Source organism: Chiloscyllium punctatum, chromosome 8 (assembly GCF_047496795.1).
Source record: "Chiloscyllium punctatum isolate Juve2018m chromosome 8, sChiPun1.3, whole genome shotgun sequence".
NCBI lineage: Eukaryota > Metazoa > Chordata > Chondrichthyes > Orectolobiformes > Hemiscylliidae > Chiloscyllium > Chiloscyllium punctatum.
Window position 1 is genome coordinate 65045649 of NC_092746.1, and position 19477 is coordinate 65065125.

A 19477-nucleotide genomic window follows, 5' to 3' on the forward strand; every position below is an offset into this window, starting at 1 on the left:
AGTAAGTTACATTTTTTGAAACCTAGATAACAAAGCATGAGTATCAGTGCTGTGCTGGAGGATACTTGAGAAGCAAGAGCTGAAGGAACAAATATTTCTGGGAAATGGAAGTGAATTTGAAGGCTGGAGATTATGAAGTTAGAGAGGAATAAGAATGTTAAATTGGTAGCACTGGATATTGGTGAGTCAATGCAGATCAACATGTCTGATTGGGTTATCATTAGGATAGGAAATAGCTGTTACTTGAGTCTATACCCAAGGATGGGGTGACTGAACACCTTAAATTTTCAGTGAATCAGGAATAATCAGGATTCATGATGAGTAGGTCAGGCTTTACAAACCTCATTGAATTTTTCAAAGGGGTGACTAAGGATTGGACAGGAGAATGTCAATGGATATTGTTTCAGATGGATTTCCAGAAGGCATTTGATAAAGTCTCACCTAAGTCACTGTTAACTATGATGGAAACCATGGAATTGAGAATAAATTCCTGACACAGAAACTGGTTGTAGCAGATGATGGAAAGTAGGGATAATTTCAGATTGGCAGATTGTGACCAATAGTGTCCTACAAGGATCTGTGTTAGAGCCTCAATTATTCACGTTTCTAGTTGGGATAATGGCGTAGCAAGTTATATATCCAAATTTCCTGTTGTCACACAGTTCGGTGGCATTGTAGAAATGTAGATGGTAGCACTAAATTAGAGAGGGATATTGATTGACTAAGTGAACCAAAACTAGCAGATGGAATTTGATATAAGCAACTATGTGGACCTAAAAAGGATAGATCGGGGTATTTTCTAGGGGTTCAGGTGCGTAGATATTTTAAATGTCACAAACAGGTGGAAAAAATGATCAAGAAAGCTGGCCTTTATGTCTAGAGAGCTGGACATGGATGCAGAAGTTATGCTGCAGTTATACAAAACCATGGTTTAAAACCCCATTTGGAGTACAGTGAACAGATCTGAGAGAGAAAACAAAAACTGAGGGCAAACTAGTGAGGAATATGAAAACTGAAAATAAGAGCTTCTTTAAACATTTAAGGAAGAACAAGGTCAAAGTGAGCATAGGCCCCTTATAAAATGAATCTGGGGGAATAGCTATGGTGAACAAGGAAACGGCAGAGAAGTTTAAAAGATAATTTGCATCAGGTTTTATGGTGAAAGATACTATTAATGCAAAAGAATACTTAGGAGGAATTTAGTACCATCACTAGAGAAGTAGTATAAACAAACTAATGGGTGCTAATGGCAGATAAGACTTCTGGCCCTGATGGTTTGCGTCCAAAGATCTTAAAAGCAGTAACTACAGAGATAGTGGATACATTGATTGTAATTTTCCAAAAGTCCTTGGATTCTGGAGAACTACTAGGGGATTCGGAAACTGCCATTGTGATAATCCTATTCAAAAAAGGAGAGAGGCAAAGTGTGGGTAACTATAGACCAAATTAGCCGAACTGTTACTGTTGGGAAAAATGTTGAAATGAATAATTAGGAAAGCAACAGCACATTTGGAAAATCCTAACCTAATCAAGCAGAGTCATATGGGCTTCAGGAAAAGGAAATCATGTCTGACTAATTCATTAGCATTTTTCAAGGAAGTTGCAGTTTCAAGCCAGTGTAAATAGAGAGGAAATAGTAGCTGTGTTGTCTTTGCCCTTCCAGAAGGCATTTGACAAAATACCTCACAAACGTTAAGTCATAAGATAGGAACCCACAGTACTGGAAATAGTGTATTGGCATGGATAGATAGTTGGCTAATGGGCAGGAAACAGCAAGTGGGGATAAAGGGTTCATTTTCAGGTTGTCAGTCTGAAACCAGTGGGATTCCACAGGGATCAATGTTGGGACCGAAACTGTTATTAATGACTTGGAGGAAAGAAGTGAATGTATTGTCGCCAAATTTGCAGATGACAAAAAAGTGGGCAAAATGGCAAGTTGGGAAGGCGATGCAAACCATTTCCAGGAGACATTGATAAGTTAAGTAAGTTGGCAAAAAGTTGGGAAGTGGAATATAATGTGGAAAATGTGGCATTCTTCATTTTAGAAGAGAGAACAAAACAGCATTATTATAATAAATTGAGAGAAGCTGCTGCTCAAATGGACATGGGGGTACTTATGCAAGAAACACAAAGCTGGAATTCAGGTGTAGCAAGTAATCGGGAAAGTTACTGGAATGTTGGGCCTTATTTCAAGGGGATTGGAGCATGAGAATAGAGAGATCTTATTGCAGCCATACAAGGTGCTGAAAAGATCACATCTTGAGTACAATGAGCAGTTTTTGATTCCCTCATTGGAGGCAGTTTAGTGAAGGGGCACTAAGATGACCCCTGCTATGAGCTGATTGTCCTCTGAGCAAAGGCTGAATGGATTTGGACTCTAGTCACTGGAATTTAAAGGAATAAAAGTTGATATCAATGAAATTTTGATTGTAAGAGGCTTGATAAGGTAAATACTGAAAGGACATATTTAACCTTTATGGGAGAGTTAAGACCAGAGGGCATATTTACAAAATAAAGGGGAGATGAGGAAATGTTAATCTTTGGAATTCCTTCTTACAGAGTGCTATAGAGCAGTGTTCTTGTGTGTATTTAAGGCTAAAATAGATTATTGATCAGTCGGAGAATCAAGGATTACGAGGAAAAGCCAGGCATTTGGACACAAGGAATGTTGGAGCAGGCTTATGTACAAATGTAAAAACAAGGACTGCAGATGCTGGAAACCAAAGTCTAGATTTAGAGTGGTGCTGGAAAAGCACGGCAGATCAGGCAGTATCCAAGGAGCAGGAATGTCTGTTTCTTATGGTCATATGACTCTGACTCCAAGTCCCAGAACATGTCCTTTTTTTCTATCCCCCCAGTCCAGGAACTCCCCACATACGTTCGAGACACCACCCACGCCCTCCACCTCCTCCAAGACTTCCGTTTCCCTGGCCCTCAACGCCTCATCTTCACCATGGATATCCAATCCCTCTACACCTCCATCCGCCATGACCAGGGCCTCCAAGCCCTCCGTTTTTTCCTCTCCAGATGTCCCCAACAGTACCCTTCCACCGACACACTCATTTGTTTGGCCGAACTAGTCCTCACCCTTAACAATTTCTCCTTTGAATCCTCCCACTTCCTCCAGACCAAAGGGGTAGCCATGGGCATACGTATGGGCCCCAGCTATGCCTATCTCTTTGTTGGCTACGTAGAGCAGTTGATCTTCCGTAATTACACCAGCACCACTCCCCACCTCTTCCTCCGCTACATTGATGACTGCATTGGCGCCACCTCGTGCTCCCGCGAGGAGGTTGAGCAATTCATCAACTTCACCAACACATTCCACCCTGACCTTAAATTTACCTGGACCATCTCTGACACCTCCCTCCCCTTCCTGGATGTCTCCATCTCTATTAATAACGACCGACTTGACACTGACATTTTTTACAAACCCACCGACTCCCACAGCTACCTGGATTACACCTCTTCCCACCCTACCCCTTGCAAAAATGCCATCCCGTATTCCCAATTCCTCCGCCTCCGCCGGATCTGCTCCCAGGAGGACCAGTTCCACCACAGAACACACCAGATGGCCTCCTTCTTTAGAGACCGCAATTTCCCTTCCCCCGTGGTTAAAGATGCCTTCCAACGCATCTCGTCTACATCCCACACCTCCGCCCTCAGACCCCACCCCTCCAACCATAACAAGGACAGAACGCCCCTGGTGCTCACCTTCCACCCTACCAACCTTCGCATAAACCAAATCATCCGCCGACATTTCCGCCACCTCCAAACAGACCCCACTACCAGGGATATATTTCCCTGCCCGCCCCTTTCCGCCTTCCACAAAGACCGTTCCCTCCGCGTCTACCTGGTCAGGTCCACGCCCCCAAACCACCCACCCTCCAATCCTGGCACTTTCCCCTGCCACCGCAGGAACTGTAAAGCCTGTGCCCACACCTTCTCCCTCACCTCTATCCAAGGCCCTAAAGGAGCCTTCCACATCCATCAAAGTTTTACTTGCACATCCACTAATATCATTTATTGTATCCGTTGCTCCCGATGCGGTCTCCTCTACATTGGGGAGACTGGGCGCCTCCTAGCAGAGCGCTTTAGGGAACATCTCCGGGACACCCGCACCAATCAACCACACTGCCCCGTGACCCAACATTTCAACTCCCCCTCCCACTCTGCCGAGGACATGGAGGTCCTGGGCCTCCTTCACCGCCGCTCCCTCACCACCAGACGCCTGGAGGACGAACGCCTCATCTTCCGCCTCAGAACACTTCAACCCCAGGGCATCAGTGTGGACTTCAACAGTTTCCTCATTTCCCCTTCCCCTTCCCCCACCTCACCCTAGTTCTAAACTTCCAGCTCAGTAACTGTCCCCATAACTTGTCCGGACTTGTCCTACCTGCCTATCTTCTTTTCCACCTATCCACTCCACCCTCTCCTCCTTGACCTATCACCTTCATCTCCTCCCCCACTCACCCATTGTACTCTATGCTACTTTCTCCCCACCCCCACCCTCCTCTAGCTTATCTCTCCACGCTTCAGGCTCACTGCCTTTATTCCTGATGAAGGGCTTTTGCCCAAAACGTCGATTTCGAAGCTACTTGAATGCTGCCTGAACTGCTGTGCTCTTCCAGCACCACTGATCCAGATCTGATTTTGTTATGGTCTTGTTCTTGACTTCACAATCTGCTGGCCTTTTGAAGGAGATTCATCAAATGATCAGGATCATGGTTTCAACTGTCTGTCACTTCTCATGCTGGCAGTCTGGCAATTCTCATGACATTCATTCCCATAATACAACTATAGAAGTAAGATATAAAGACAGTGTGTATTTCTCTGTCAGCTGCAATGATAGCCACGACATTATTGATACTAAGATAGCTGACGTGAACACTGCAAAATCAACCACCATTGTAAATAGCAGTAGCAATTCGCACAAGGTAACCTCAACAGTAAGGAGATCCACCAATACCCTGGATAAGAATTCTACTTCTGTACAGCATTTCTTTTTGTAATGCTTTTGGTAAAACATATTCTGCACAAAAGTCTACAGTTTTACTGTATTACTGTTTTAAAACCTTCAAAGAGGCAAATAACAGCTGACAGTGTGCATATCCACACTTACTATTTTTTTGGATTATGATAATTCAATACAGAATTACAAATTGCACAAATCAACTTCAGTATTGCTTGCTTTTGCAGTTTGCTGAATGGTGCTTGGATTATGGGACACATGGATGTCGTATCCCTGATAGACCATATTCCTTGTTTGAAGGTAATGCCCTGAGCTATATTTGGCTTAACCATCATTGAAGACTAATTAAATTGTAATTTGATTTGTTATTGCAATTATGTATTTTGGTAAAACCAATGCTACTGTTGCTGTCTTAACCCTGTTTTGCTGGGGTCAATCCTTATTTCAGACAAATATTTTGCTGTGTTATACTTGAATTAGGCTGCAAAATATTAAGCAAAACATTTTACTAATAGACAGAATGGAGAAATAGGTAGCAACATGAAGATTAATGCAAGGAAGTCTGAGGTGATGTATTTTGGACGGATGAATATGGAGAGATGATATAAAAGACATGTTGAGGTTGATGAACAGAGTTTTTGTTGTCAGTATATGCAAATCCTCAAAGGGCAAGGCAAGTTGATAAGATAATTAAAATGCTTATTGAATATTTGGATTTTTAGTTAGAGACATAGTTTGTGAAAATGAAGATCACCCAGGAACTTCATAATCCACTAGTCAAATTAAATTTCATAGAAAATATTGTGAACAATTCCAGGACAGAAGAGCTGTAAAAGCCTTAAAAATACCGAGGAGACTTGCTGGATGTTATCAGGAATCTTTAATTAGGAAAAATGATTTGGAAAAGTTGGGAGTCTCCACTTGTCCTGCCACCTTCTATTATGTATGTGCATATGCACCTAAGTCCCTCTGTGCCTGTACCACCACCCCCCCCCCCCCCCCCCCCCCCCCCCCGCCACCCCCCAGACCATACCTCCTATTTTATGTTGTCTTTCAATGTTCTTTCCACCAAGGTGCATCACCTCCCATTTCTCTACATTGAACCCTCATTTGTCACCTATCGGCCCACTCAAATTTATCAATATTCTTTTGGAGTTATTAATTCTTCCAAATTTGTGTCATTTGCAAACTTTGAAATAGTCCCCTGCACACCAAGATCCAGATCAGTATTATATATCTGGAAAAGCAAGGGTCCCAATACTGATTCCGGTGGAACTCCACTACAACCTTTCTCCAGCCCAGAAAGTATCAATTGACCATTATTGTTTCCCATCACTCAGCCAATTTTGTTTCCACATTGCTACTGTCCCTTTATACTATAGCCTATAATTTTCCTCAAGTCTGGTGTGTGGCACTATATCAACGACCTTCTGGAATCCATGCATACTGTATTATCAGCATTATCCTCATTCAGCCTTTATGTTATCTCTTCAAAAAAATCTCCAAGTTAGTTAAGCATCTTTTAGAAATAAATGCTGACTGTTTCTAATCTTCCCCCCCCCTTCTTCCCTGTGACTACTTATTCTATCTTAAGTTATTGATGGTGGGGAAGCTTCCAGAAACAAAATGAAGTTGACTGATCTGTAATTTCAGGGACTATCCCTTACAATCTTTCTTGAACTAGGCCGTAACATTTGCAATTCTCCAGTTTTCTGGCACCTCCCCAGAGTCTAGGGAAGACTGAAAGATTGTGGCAGTTTCTGCCCTTACTTCCTTCAAACTTCTTGGATGTACCTCCTATGGTCATGGTGACTTAATTATTTTAGGTGCCAACAATCTATGGAAGACTTCTTTCTTGTTAATTGTGAATCCTTCTAGTAACAGAGTTTCTGCCTCTGTCAGCAAATGTATACAGAAACCATGATTTACTAAGCGGGCAGTGTTTTTTTTTATTTCTAAACATTCTGAAAAAGAATTTTGCACATTTTGTTCATTATCTTTTTAGATTTAATTAGTTTCTGTTTTAGTCTCAAGAAGCACTAAAAATATATTGGTTTTTATTTTCTGTTTTGTCCTAAATAGGAATGGCTGGAGCAATTCACTTCTTGTCTGACATGTTGAATCCAGAAGCATCTCGATTTCCAGCCTTGGAGCTCTGAAGTACAGCAAGCTTGTGCTAAATGGTGATCAAATGATTTTGTATCTGACTTAGGAGGACTTCTTTTCAGTGGAGAACAGAACATCTTAGTGTCTCCTTTATGAACACACAGGCCAAGTCTGCCATTATTTCACGAACCAAGACTTTGAACGCAACATGTGGAGCAGTAGCTCGGAGTAACTTTATTCTCTGAAAATTAGTGTGGAATTTCAGCTTAAAGATTAAAAATATTAATTTAATACTAGTCCTCCTTTTGGTTTGTATGCAAGCTTACAATCCTGTGTCTGTGACTGTGTCTTTGTTCTTGTTTGTATTGGATCTAATCGTTTGCCAAATTTCCTTTTAAAGTGGTTATGTCCTTTTGTGCATGTTAAGAAGTTGGATCATTGATCCGATGATACCACTTTACTTCTGATTTATGTTTGGATGTACCTAAAGAACAGCGCTCATAAATTTGTTCCATTAGTCAGGGTTGTTCGTCATGTTGCAGACTTCCAAAACAAATCTTTGCATCAAGGCTAGATTAAACATAGTTGCTTTTGCTAAATCTATCAACTGGTTTGTCTTGAGGAAAAGTAACCTATATGCTGGCTTTGTATAATAGTGAATTTTCATCCAAAAATAACTCCTCTCTCACTCATATTCTCTGTCTCATTCTTTCTCTTTGCTTTCTTTTCTGTTGAATTATAATAATGTTTCATTGTTACAAACAAATATTTAGTTGGAACAAAGCTTGTTTTAAGTATTGGTGGCAAAGAGCAAATATTGCAGAAATATGATAATCAAAAACTAGCAAAGGAAAGATTATGGCTTCTGTCCTTGCAGAATTGCAAGCATTTCTTGTGGAAATAGGCTAAGATTGTGTACCTATACGGATTACTTTGCTAAAAGTTGGAAATAATACTGGATTTTATTAATGTTAGCAAATTTTAATTTATATTGAAGTTTGTTTATTTTTCCCCTAAGGTAAAGTATTAGTGAACCAAACTATGAAACGTGCTTTGCCAATTTTGACCATATTGACCAGTTTCATCTTGACATTTTATGGTGAAGGAAGCTGCAAAATGTCTAAAATAATGCTATATCAAGATCAACATTCTCAATCACTTTTTTTTAAATGGTGGCATGAGAACTGTGCAGCTCAGTCATTGTTACCAAAGGTTCAGTCATTGCTACTGTCTTTACTGTAAGACAAAACCAAGCTATCCATGGCATTTCCGTTTTTGATTTCATTTACTTTTATGGCCGTGTTGATTTGCTAAGTAGGTTTTTGCATAGCATACATAGCAAAAGTATTGTATTTGTTTTGTTTTCCTTGTACTGTTTCAATGCCTTTCCATCGCCATTGACATACTATGTGATACCCAAGATGAAAGATGGTAAAAGTTGAAAGGAGTATAGTGTGGTTTTCCTACTGTCATAACTGAATTGTCTCCTTACAGATGGCTAACATTCATGTTTCCCTGAATCCATGCTTTTTTGATGTGGAGGTGCATGTGCAACAGTCAGGTTAATATTTCTGAAGAGAAGTCTGTTCAGATGCTGACTGACCTGTGTATTTCCAGCATTTTCTGTTGTTTCGTACTTTTCATCTGTATTAATTATTCCATGTAAACAATTCTTATGGATATTTTTCAGACAAAGCAATAAAAAGCATAGAAAAACCAATCACCAAACAGTTAGTGATTCTGTATTTTTCAAAAAAACATTAAGGAACTTGCAGCTTTAAAGCAGCATTTCTATTTTTAGAAAAAAAATCTTCCTTGTTTTTGAGTAATGCAATGGCTTCACCTTTCATTATCTCTCTAGTCTTCTCCAGCCCCATAACTGAGATATCTCTGCTCATAGTCTAATTAAGATAACGGAACCAAGCTTTGCTGCTTGATTTGAATGTAATTTAGTTGTATGGAATTGAAGAAAATCTTAGAACCATGATACTTGTTTCTTAGGCATGGGACACTAAATTATACAAATACATCATTAACAGGAAGTAATGTGACGATTATCTTGAATGTTATTAGGCAAATACAACAGGCAGTTTGCAGACACCATGTAATTCTCACAGCATGGAAAAAAATGACCAGTTCTCTTCCCTTCCACCCCTTTGCCCATCTTGTACAAATGTTGTTTGAGACTTGAATACTGTTTGGTGTGCTATGAGGTCTCTGTAATCTCCTTAAGTGGTATTAAGCAAAGAGCACAAAGATATGGAAAGATTGGTTTTCTTCATAACTTACTTTCCTATCTATCTAAGTGACCTCGCCTTCTGCCCCTCATCTATGTTATTTATATAAATTATAAACAGTTAAGGTCCCAGCACTGATCTCTGTGGCTTACCACTTGTTGCATCTTGCCAACCTGAAAGAGATCCATTTTTCAATACTGTTTGATTCCTGTAAATCAGCAATTCTTTTGTGCCTACCTGCATGCTGCCCCCTACATAACGAGCTGCACAATAAGTTTTTGATGTGGCATCTCAAAATGCCTTCTGGAAATCCAAGTACAATAAATCCACAACACACACTGCCTTCTCAAAGAGCTCCAATACATTGTTAAACATGATTCCACTTATCCAAAATCTTGTTTGGCTTTGCTTTTATTTAAGTTCCATGTTGTAACAACTTTAATAGCTTCTAATGTTTTTCATATTAAAGACACTAAGCCAACTGGTATGTAGTTTTCTGCTTTGTCTTTTTTGCTAAGGGACTAAATACTGTACAAGCCACTGGATTAGCAATACAACAGCCTGGATATGGAATTATAAATTCAAATTCTACTGTGGTCAGTAGGAAAGTTACATTGTCAGTTAATGAAGTAAATCGGCAAATTTAAAAATTGTTAGTATGGTGACAGTGAAACTACAAGATTGTCAAGAATAAACCATCTTGATGTCTAAGCTAACATTGGTTATTTAAATCATGAGATTAAGCACTGTTTGACATTTCCATTTTAAACTGGTGGTGATACTTGATTGAATATTATTTAGAAATTTCATTCTGTCCACTTTAAAACCTATATATAGTTTTAAAATTTGATCTGTATTTCTATATTGTGTGTAAAAGGGATACATGGTTTTAGTTCCATTTTAAATTTGTTTGAGAGTGGTGATGGGGTGTCTGAAGTTTGTTGATACATTTGTAATGAGAATTTATAGCCTTGGAATAGAGTTTGATGTGAACAGTTCAGTGCACTAGAAGCAAGGCTATTTGAGAGAGGAGAATAGAGCTGTTGCCTAGCAGCAGTTGTCCTGTAGCACAAGGAGACAGAGAAACATATGTATTTATAAAGGCAACTTGGGTAGGTTTGGTGAGGGCAAAAAGCAGCTGTTACTTTAGCAGTCTCCAAAACATCAGGGCTGGTGGTAGAACTTCTGAGTTGTTCACAGACTCTTCGTAAGCATTTACATGTTAACTAAGGATTCATAACCCATAGCCCATTGCAGCAAGAAAAAGGTTTTGTTGAACATTTTGTTTGTTTTTAAAGGGCCCAGCTCAGTTTGTTTTCTTACATGAGTCACTTCTCACCTTTGACATTTCCTGCCCAGGTTCGAGTGGTTTCTTCTAGATAGGGAGTGGGAATGCCTTACTCAGGATCCATATGTTCTGAAGAAGGATCACTGGACTTGAAACATTAACTCTGCTTTCTTTCCACAGATGCTTTCAGACCAGTTGAGTGTTGTCATTAATTTGTTTTTGCTTTGGATTTCCAGCAGCTATAGTCCTTTTGTTTTATTATCTATATGCCATTTTAAAAACACATTTTCTCCATGATGCCATGAAAAATCCAAACTATAAAGTGTTACTAATATTCTAACTACATCAAATCGAACATCTCTTTATTCGACAAGGTTGACTTTGAAGAATCATTATTTGCAGAGTTGTAAACCTCAGAGAAGGACCTCATTTTCTTAGCACTGAAACATTTTGCAGCATTCCACATTTGTGTCAGCAGTAAATCATTAGATGCAAAATGTATTCTGGTAGACTTGGTAAATAGCAGAAGAACTGCCTTCAGCAAATAGCTTATCCTATTTCATTAAAATTCCAGCACATCCCAACCGCACATTTATATTCAACAGAAATATGCACAGACTGCAGTCAGGCCTGTTATTGATGGCCAATAAATGCTGGCCTTGCTACCAACGTTCATGTGCCATGACTGAGGTGGAGTAGTAGGGTTGGAATTTGTTCCTCAGTGTGGAGTTGAGGACAGCAAGTTGATTTGTATAGTTGAGGTTTTTTGGGAAATAACATTCTGCATCATTGAGAAGTGTTATCTGTTCACATCACCACCAAGAGCTAGTTCAAGTATGTGAAGGAGGTGAAGTCTTGATTTTTAACGTAATTAGTACTTACTCTGTCCGCTTCAAAAGACTCCTGCGGTGTTTACCTCACCTCCTGGACTCAACAAACAGGGGTAGAGTAGATTTTGGTATTGTCAAAAGAGCTGTGTTTGCAGACTGACATGAATTATAGCATAGGTATTACTGAAATATGGAAGGTTAATATACCTGATTACAGGATTTTCTGATGAGAAGAGGAGGATTGGTGGGGGCGGGGGGGGGGGGTGTTGCAAGATTTAATTTAAGAAACAATTTATAACTGATAAGTGTCAAAATAGTACAGCTTCATCAAATCAATCCATATGGATTGAATTAATCTTGCAGCAATTGGTAACTGATTAATAGGATGAATTTTGAGGAAGTAACTGGGATCCATAAGAATATTTAATGTAGTCTATGCGGATTATCTACTGATAATGGCAGACTGGTCATAAAAGTACATGCCCACATAATGCAAAGCTAAATGCCAAGTTGGATCCACATTAGCTCAGGAAGGAAATAAGCAATACCTGTGGGGCTCAGTGCTTTTTATTGCCCTCCATGCTGATCCTGCTTTCTGCATGTTGATATACCAGTCTGGAATATCTTGGTCTGTAGGTGTCTGCACTTATGCTCACCCTCAGGTTGCTTACTCCTGATCAGAGTAAGGAGTTGAAGGGTCTTCTATGCTGTAAGACTCCTTCATTTAAATCTGTATACAGTAAATTATCCATACAGCTGTCTAGTATAGTGTCTGAGACTTCTGTCTTCATTAGTGTGTGAACACGTAAGTCTTCTCTTTCTGCTAGTCACCACCATAGAGTCATAGAGTTGTACAGCATGGAAATAGACCCTTCAGTCCAACTCGTCCATGCTGATCAGATACCCTAACCTAATCTAGTCCCATTTGTCAAAACTAGTCCCAAATCCCTCTAAACTCTTCCTATTCATATATGCCTTTTAAATGTTGTAATTATGCCAGCCTCCACCAATTCCTCTGGTAGCTCATTCCATATATGTACCATCCTCTGTTGAAACAGTTGCCCCTTAGGTCTCTTTTATATCTTTCTCCTCTCACGCTAAACCTATGCTCTCTAATTCAGGACTTCCCCCACCCCAGGGAAAAGACCTTCTCTATTTATCCTATCCATGGCCCTCACGATTTTATAAACATCTATAAGGTCACCCGTCAGCCTCCAATGCTCCAGCCCCAGCCTATTCAGCCTCTCCCTATAGCTCAATTCCTCCAACCCTGGTAACGTCCTTGTAAATCTTTTCTGGACTCTTTCAAGTTTCACATCAACCTTCCGATAGGAAGGAGACCAGAATTGCACACACTATTGTGGCATTTTTGTTATTTACATGAATCTCACTATACCAGACAGCATTTGTTTCTTGCTTTTTTGTGCTATTTATTATTGATTTGAACTTCTGTTTTGGGGGAATGATTTTAAGAAGATTTTTTTTAAGGCTGTATATTTGATAAAGCTTTCAGTTGTAAGATGAATCCTCCCCCCATATGAGTTATTTGGCAAAATGTTTTCGGTACCATCATTTTTCCTATTGGGGATCAATGGGGCCTGCTTGGCACAGTGTGGTAGTGGATAACTAATTGATAGACTAATGAGAGTAGACTCTTAAGCAGGATGAAGTTAATTGTAGATATTACTGTAACATTTGTGTTGACATTGTTAAGGGGACTGCCTTGGGCAAGCCAGTCAGTATGCAGGGAGGCTGAGCTAGCCGGCTGACGACAGCCCATGGGAAGGCTGACCAGGGGAGGACCGGTCATCAAACCGATGCTGGGAGCCGGAGAGCCAATGGCTGTCCCGTAGGAATGCTGACCAGGGGAAAGGGTCAGTCAGTATGGGGGGGCGTTCAGGTGCTGGAAGGCCTTCAGCCCGACTGTAGGAAAGCAGCTCGGGGGTGATTTGGTTCGTATGGGGGGTGACCAGGAGCCGGTGGCCAACGCCTGTACCAGAGAAAATGGGCTGAGGAGGGTCAGTCAGTATACAGGGTGGCTAGAGACCAGCCGACGAGCAGCTGACTCATAGAGAAGCGGCCCAGGGTAGTCCAGTCAGTGCGCAGGGCAACTGAGAGCTGGGTTTTCGATGACCAGCCTGGAGGAAAGCAGGCCTGGGGAGGGTCAGTCAGTACACAGGGTAGCCAGAGACCGGAAGGCCGACAACTGTCCTGCAGGAAGGCTAGCCAAGGACTGTCTGATCAGTATGTGGTGCAGACGGGTGTCAGGTGCCTTTAGTTATATTGGGTCTGTGCTCAATGCATTGTCTTGCCCATGTTTGTTACTGTTATCTTTGGACCTGGGATTTGAGGTTTCTCATCTCCCTGAAAACTGGTTAAATGGTGGGGTTTGGGGTTTGGCTTTGCTGCTCTTTCCCCTGTATATAGTGGCTTTTTGTGAACTGCTGCTTTCTGTTTATTGTCAACGGTATTTTGTACTGTTTAATAAAATTAAAAACAAAAACAGGAAAAAGAGAGACTAACTTAGCAACTATGAGCTTCAGCCAATTCAGTCCTTTCTGCAGGGCAATTAATGTGGACACCAACTTGTCATTGATTCACAATGAAAAAGGACTGTAGGCTGCTGGACAGAGTTGGGAGATTGTGTCTGTTACACCATCCATGCCATAGAGCCTGGTCTCCAACTTTCTCAGTTATCCTTGCCCTTGGCTAACAACCTTACTCAACCAGGCCCATGTGGTAGTCAGTGTAAAACTGCTAACCCACCTTGAAGATTCCTCTGTGAGGCTTCTTTTCAGCTCCTCAAAGTGACATCTCCACCCAAAGTGAGAAACAATGGGGCAGAAGAAAGCTAGCTGGAAGAACAAGGTAATATATACATCATCTTCTGAAAAAGAAAGATGAATGCCAGCTGCATAACGTCAGTATAGAAAGTGAACTAACTAACCTATTTCACACCCCATTCTAAGATAAATAAATGCTTTGGCTCACCTGAACCCAAAAGCAGTACACCACAAGCAGCATTTAGTGTGCGCACACCTAACCCTCGTAGCAATAGATAAAAGCAAAGACAAATTCTATGCCAAAATCTGACAATTCTAACCAGCTCCCATTACTTAAGGAAAGTTTTATTGATAACTAAGTATCAATTGTAACTAATTAGATAGGACACATATATAAGAAAAAAAATTACGGGTAATGATTGATGTAGAAGTTGACCATTAAAGGCGCCATTACAGCAAGCAGGAAAAGCTAGAAAAGGTTACTTGAAATTAAGATATAGCTAGAAGAGAACACTGAGGTGGGATTTGTACTGTTCATTAATTTAATTGACTGGTACATAACATAAATAAAAATAGTTTCATCATTGAAAAGAAGCCTGGAAAGAGACATGGCAAAGTAGCATCTCACTGTGAAAATAAATATTAAATTCCAGGTGGATTACTGGACCTATCTAATAAGATGGTAAATGTAGAACATAGGAGGCCATTCAGTGTGATCATGGCTGATTATCCACCTCTGTACACCGTTTCATTGCTGTCTTAAAGGCCCTACTCCTGATCCTTAGACCTATGGAATCTTCGTTGAGAATATCCTTCCTGTTTTGTCTAATCTACTAATATTTTACAAATTTCTATCAGATTCCCTGATTTTTCTAAACCTTAGGACTATATTCACTAACCAATTCAGATTCTTCTCCATCTGCCAGCCCTGCCATCTCAAGACTCAGCCTTATAAACCTTGTTTGCATCCCCTCCATAGTCAGAACATCCTTTCTCGGATAAGGAAACCAAAACTGCAAGGTGTGGTCATACCAATGCAGCAAAAGACATTAAGGCTCCTGTACTTGAATCCTCTTTGCTGTGAAGGCCAACATACCCACTTGTTCTTTTCATTGCCTGCTGCAAATGCCCATTTACATTCAGCAGCTGGTGTACGATAACCCCATTACCCAGTTTAACGACATTCAGACAATTTACCCACCTGTTTTTGCTACGAAAGCAGATAAATTCACATTAATCCATTGTATACTGCATCTGCTATATATTTGCTCACTTATTTAACTTATCAAACTGCACCAAAGCTTCTTTGCATCCTCCTCACAGCTCAACCTCCCACCCAGCTTTGTGTTATCTGTAAACCTGGAGATGTCACATGTTGGTTTCTTCATCTAAATCATTATTATATATTGAATAGCTGGGGTCCGAGCATTGATCCATGCAGTAACCCACTATACACTGCTTGCCACTCAGAAAAAGACCCCTTCATTCTGAACTCTATCCTGTCTGACAACCAGTTCTCAATCCATTTCAGTGCAGAACCTCCAATCCAATTTTAATCTATTAAATGGAACTGTACTGAAAGTCTTATAATCCAGATAAACCACATCTGCTGACTTCTTACTAATTGGTTCATAATGCATTATCTTCACTTCTTTGTAAAACAAACTTCTGCTTTATCATTAAAACCAAATCTAGTCTTGCCTTTTTGCATTTTAGTGAAATACCTTTTTAAATAAAAACTAAACAAAATGCGATCTTTCAAGCCAGACATCAGACTGAGATCTGATTTGTTCGATAACATCAACTGGGATCATAACAGTATGAATCTGATGTTATAGAGCAGTTGTACCTTAATTCAGCATTTTGCAGCTTCATCAGAGGAGGCTGACATCCCTGATGCTCTAAGATATTCTGCATCTGTGAATATGCACTCGCTTCAACTGTCTTATCTGCTGTTAGCAAAGTTTGTGCCTCTGAATCATAGAACCCAGTTCAGAGTTACAGCTTCTGGGTTTCTGATGATAGTCTGGATATTGGCACTTAGACTTTGAGACACTCTAGATGTCAATCTGTTGCAATTATATTTTTTAGCAATCTAGAAATTTTTATATCCCTAGTGTTATTTGTACACCTATTAAGATTGATAAGCTTTACAGTCTTTAGCCAGTTGCATAACATGGAACTGATTATTTTGTTAATTATTTGGTTGCTGAGACTGTTAAAACACTTGCTGACACAGGTTGGTCTAATTATTATTTAGGAAGGCTCCAGATTGGATCAGGCTATTATTGGTCAATTGTAAATGCAATGCCAGGATTATTTAGTGCTATTAAATTGACTGTTAAATTGCTGACACACCATCTCAGGAGAATTTGTACACCCATTAGGTATCTTTTCATGGTATCTTGTTTCACTACTTGCTGCCCTTTTCCTGGTCCTTAAGAATTTGTTTTCTTTCAAGATTGTGAAGTGCTGTTGCTTTAGTACAAATATTCTCTCTCTCTCTCTCTCTCTCTCGTTCTGCTTGTTCTTTTCTGCCAATGATTTTTCTCAGCTCTGCAATCAGCCTCATGAAAGATGTGATTACCTCACTTCACATGACTCTTATCTTCTTGTATGGCTTTGTCTATCAAATTGTCATTTCTGTTTTTTTTTTCAACATATCAAGCTCCAATTATCTTGTCACACATTGACACTTTATATTCATAAATTTATACAGGTGTTGAGACAATTTTTACATCTTCTTTCTCCATTTTACCATTACAAACCTAATTTCTGACTATTCTAGACAGACTATAACGCATAATGTTTTCATTGTTATGTTAGTCTATTTACCATGCCAAAATGAATTGCAAAGTATAATGTGCTGTTGTGTGTTTCCTTATTTTAAATATTACATTATTCACTTCCAATTATTTGTTGTTCACATGTATTGGTTGAGAGGGAGGGATAACAATATCTGGTTAGAAATGTAGGTTTGATTAGATATATGTAATTCTCAATCAGGTAGGACACTGATGCTAAAAACATTAACTCCTGCACAAATCATTATCCATAATTAGTAAAGACATCAGCCAGCAGAAAAATCTATTTTGAAATTACAATATACCTGGAGGAGGACTTGAAAATGACCCAGCCATGTCAATAATTTAGTTAATAAATGTAAAAACTGAACAAAGCCATGGCAACATCACATCCAGGTGAGAAAATGACTAACTACAGGGGAAATACTCCAATCATCCAACTGATAAGAGATAGCAAAGATCCTATTCACATAAATATAATTTGAAACCAGAATAAAACACCACAAAAAAAGGAACATCTGATAAACTTTTAAGAATTAATTATTTTAAGACTGGAAGAACAAATGAGAAATTAAAAGAATATAAAAAGTTATTATCTATTATATCATGGTGCAACCTGGGCCAGCATTTGTTGCCCAGTCCTAGTTAGCCTTGACGTGGTGAGCTGCCATCTTGAACTACTGCACTCTATTTAGTGATTTTGGATAAATGTGAGGTACTGTATTTTGGAAAGGCAAATCAGGGCAGGACCAACACAATTAATGATAAGGTCCTGGGAGTGTTGCTAATTTGTTGCTTGAAATTTGAGTCACAGGTACACAGGGTAGTGAAGAAGATATTTGTACACTCGCCTTTATTGGTCAGTGCACTCAATGTAGGAGTTGGGATGTCATATTGTGGCTGTATGGGACAATGGTTAGGCTACTTTTGGTACAGTGGATTCAATTTTGGTCTTCCTGCTATAGGAAAATTTGAACGGGTTCAGAAAAGGTTTGCAAGGATGGTGCCAGGGTTGGAGGGTTTGAGCTTTAGGGCAAGGTTGAATAGGCTAGGGCTGTTTTCTCTGGAGCGTCAGAGGCTGAGAGGTGACCTTACAGAGGTTTATAAAATCACAAGAGGTATGAATTGGGGGGAAAGCCAAGCTCTTTTCTCCAGGGTAGGGGAGTCCAAAATTAGAGGGTACAGGTTTAAGGTGAGGGGCAAGATTTAAAAAGGACTGAAGGGGCAAATTGTCAGGCAGAGGGTGGTACGTGTATGGAATGAGCTGCCAGAGGAAGTGGTGGAGGCTGGTACAATTACATTTAGTAGGCATCCGGATGGGTACATCAATAGAAAGGCCAAATGCTGGCAAATGAGATGAGATTAACATATCTGGTTAACATGGAGAAATTAGACTGAAAGGTCTGTTTCAGTTCTATACATCTCTGTGATCCAAAGTTAAACCCACAAAGCCATTTGTTAGGAAATTACAGGAATTTCACTTGGTGACACCAACAGTGATATCTTTTCCAAGTCAGGAGGGTGAGTGGCTTGGATGGGAACATGTAAGTGATGATGTTATCATATAGCTGATGCCTTTGTCCTTCTGGGTTTGGACGGTGCTGTTTAAGAAGCTTTGGTGAGTTTCTGCAGTGCATCTTGTTGATGGTTTACGCTGTTGCTACGGTGCATCGGTCATGGAGGAAATGAATGTGGTGTCAACGAAATGGGTTATTTTGTGCTGGTTAGTGTCCAGTTTCTTGAGCATTATTGGAGCCGTGTTGGAGGTGCATTCCATCAGAATCCTGACTTGTGCTTTGTAGATAGTGGACAAGCTTTGGAGAGTCAAAGTGAGTTACTCGCTGCAGATTTCCTAAAGTCTGACCTGCTGTTATAGACGGTGTTGACAATTCAAGTTCAGTTTCTGGTCAATGATAACCCTCAGGATGTTGATAGTGGGGAATTCAGTGATGGCTTTGCCATTGAATATCAATGGATAATGATTGGATTCTCTCATCTGAAATTATCATTACTTGGCATATTTCTGTCATGAATGCTACTTGCCACTTTCCAGCCCTAACCTAGATATTGTCCAGGTCTTGTTGCATTTGGACATGACTAAAAGGCTTCAAATTTACTGTTTTAAATATTGAATCTCCTGTCTATTCTGCAGCCACAATTTTTCTTCTATGAGACCTTTTTTCCTTTGCGTCTAAATTGTCCATCTTATTTGGTTTATTGCTCGCTTCGCAACTTACGTGCTGTGCATCTTCATTTTAAATTGGGGCTGTAGCCCTTAATTCCCCTTACTGCAGCTGTGCCTCCTTGCTGTCAGTGCTTCAATCTGAGCTGTACATTATTACTTCTAGTTTGCTTGACCTATAAACAGCTCCAATTTTTAAGTTCTTTTACCCTGCCCACTAGGGATTTGAACTTTATTCATGGTGTCTCCGAAGTCAGTTCATTCTCTGTCTATGA

At 40.0% G+C, this 19477-nt stretch overlaps 1 protein-coding gene across 1 annotated transcript in view; it reads left to right on the forward strand.

Moving 5' to 3' along the window:
- lancl2 (LanC lantibiotic synthetase component C-like 2 (bacterial)) overlaps positions 1-8798 on the forward strand; it is a 61901-nt gene extending 53103 nt beyond the window's left edge. The window contains exons 8-9 of the mRNA XM_072575668.1: positions 5200-5272; positions 7055-8798. Of these exons, the coding sequence (XP_072431769.1) occupies positions 5200-5272; positions 7055-7131 (150 nt within the window). The 3' untranslated portion in view covers positions 7132-8798. The remainder of the gene's footprint in view (positions 1-5199; positions 5273-7054) is intronic.
- Positions 8799-19477: the final 10679 nt, after the last annotated feature.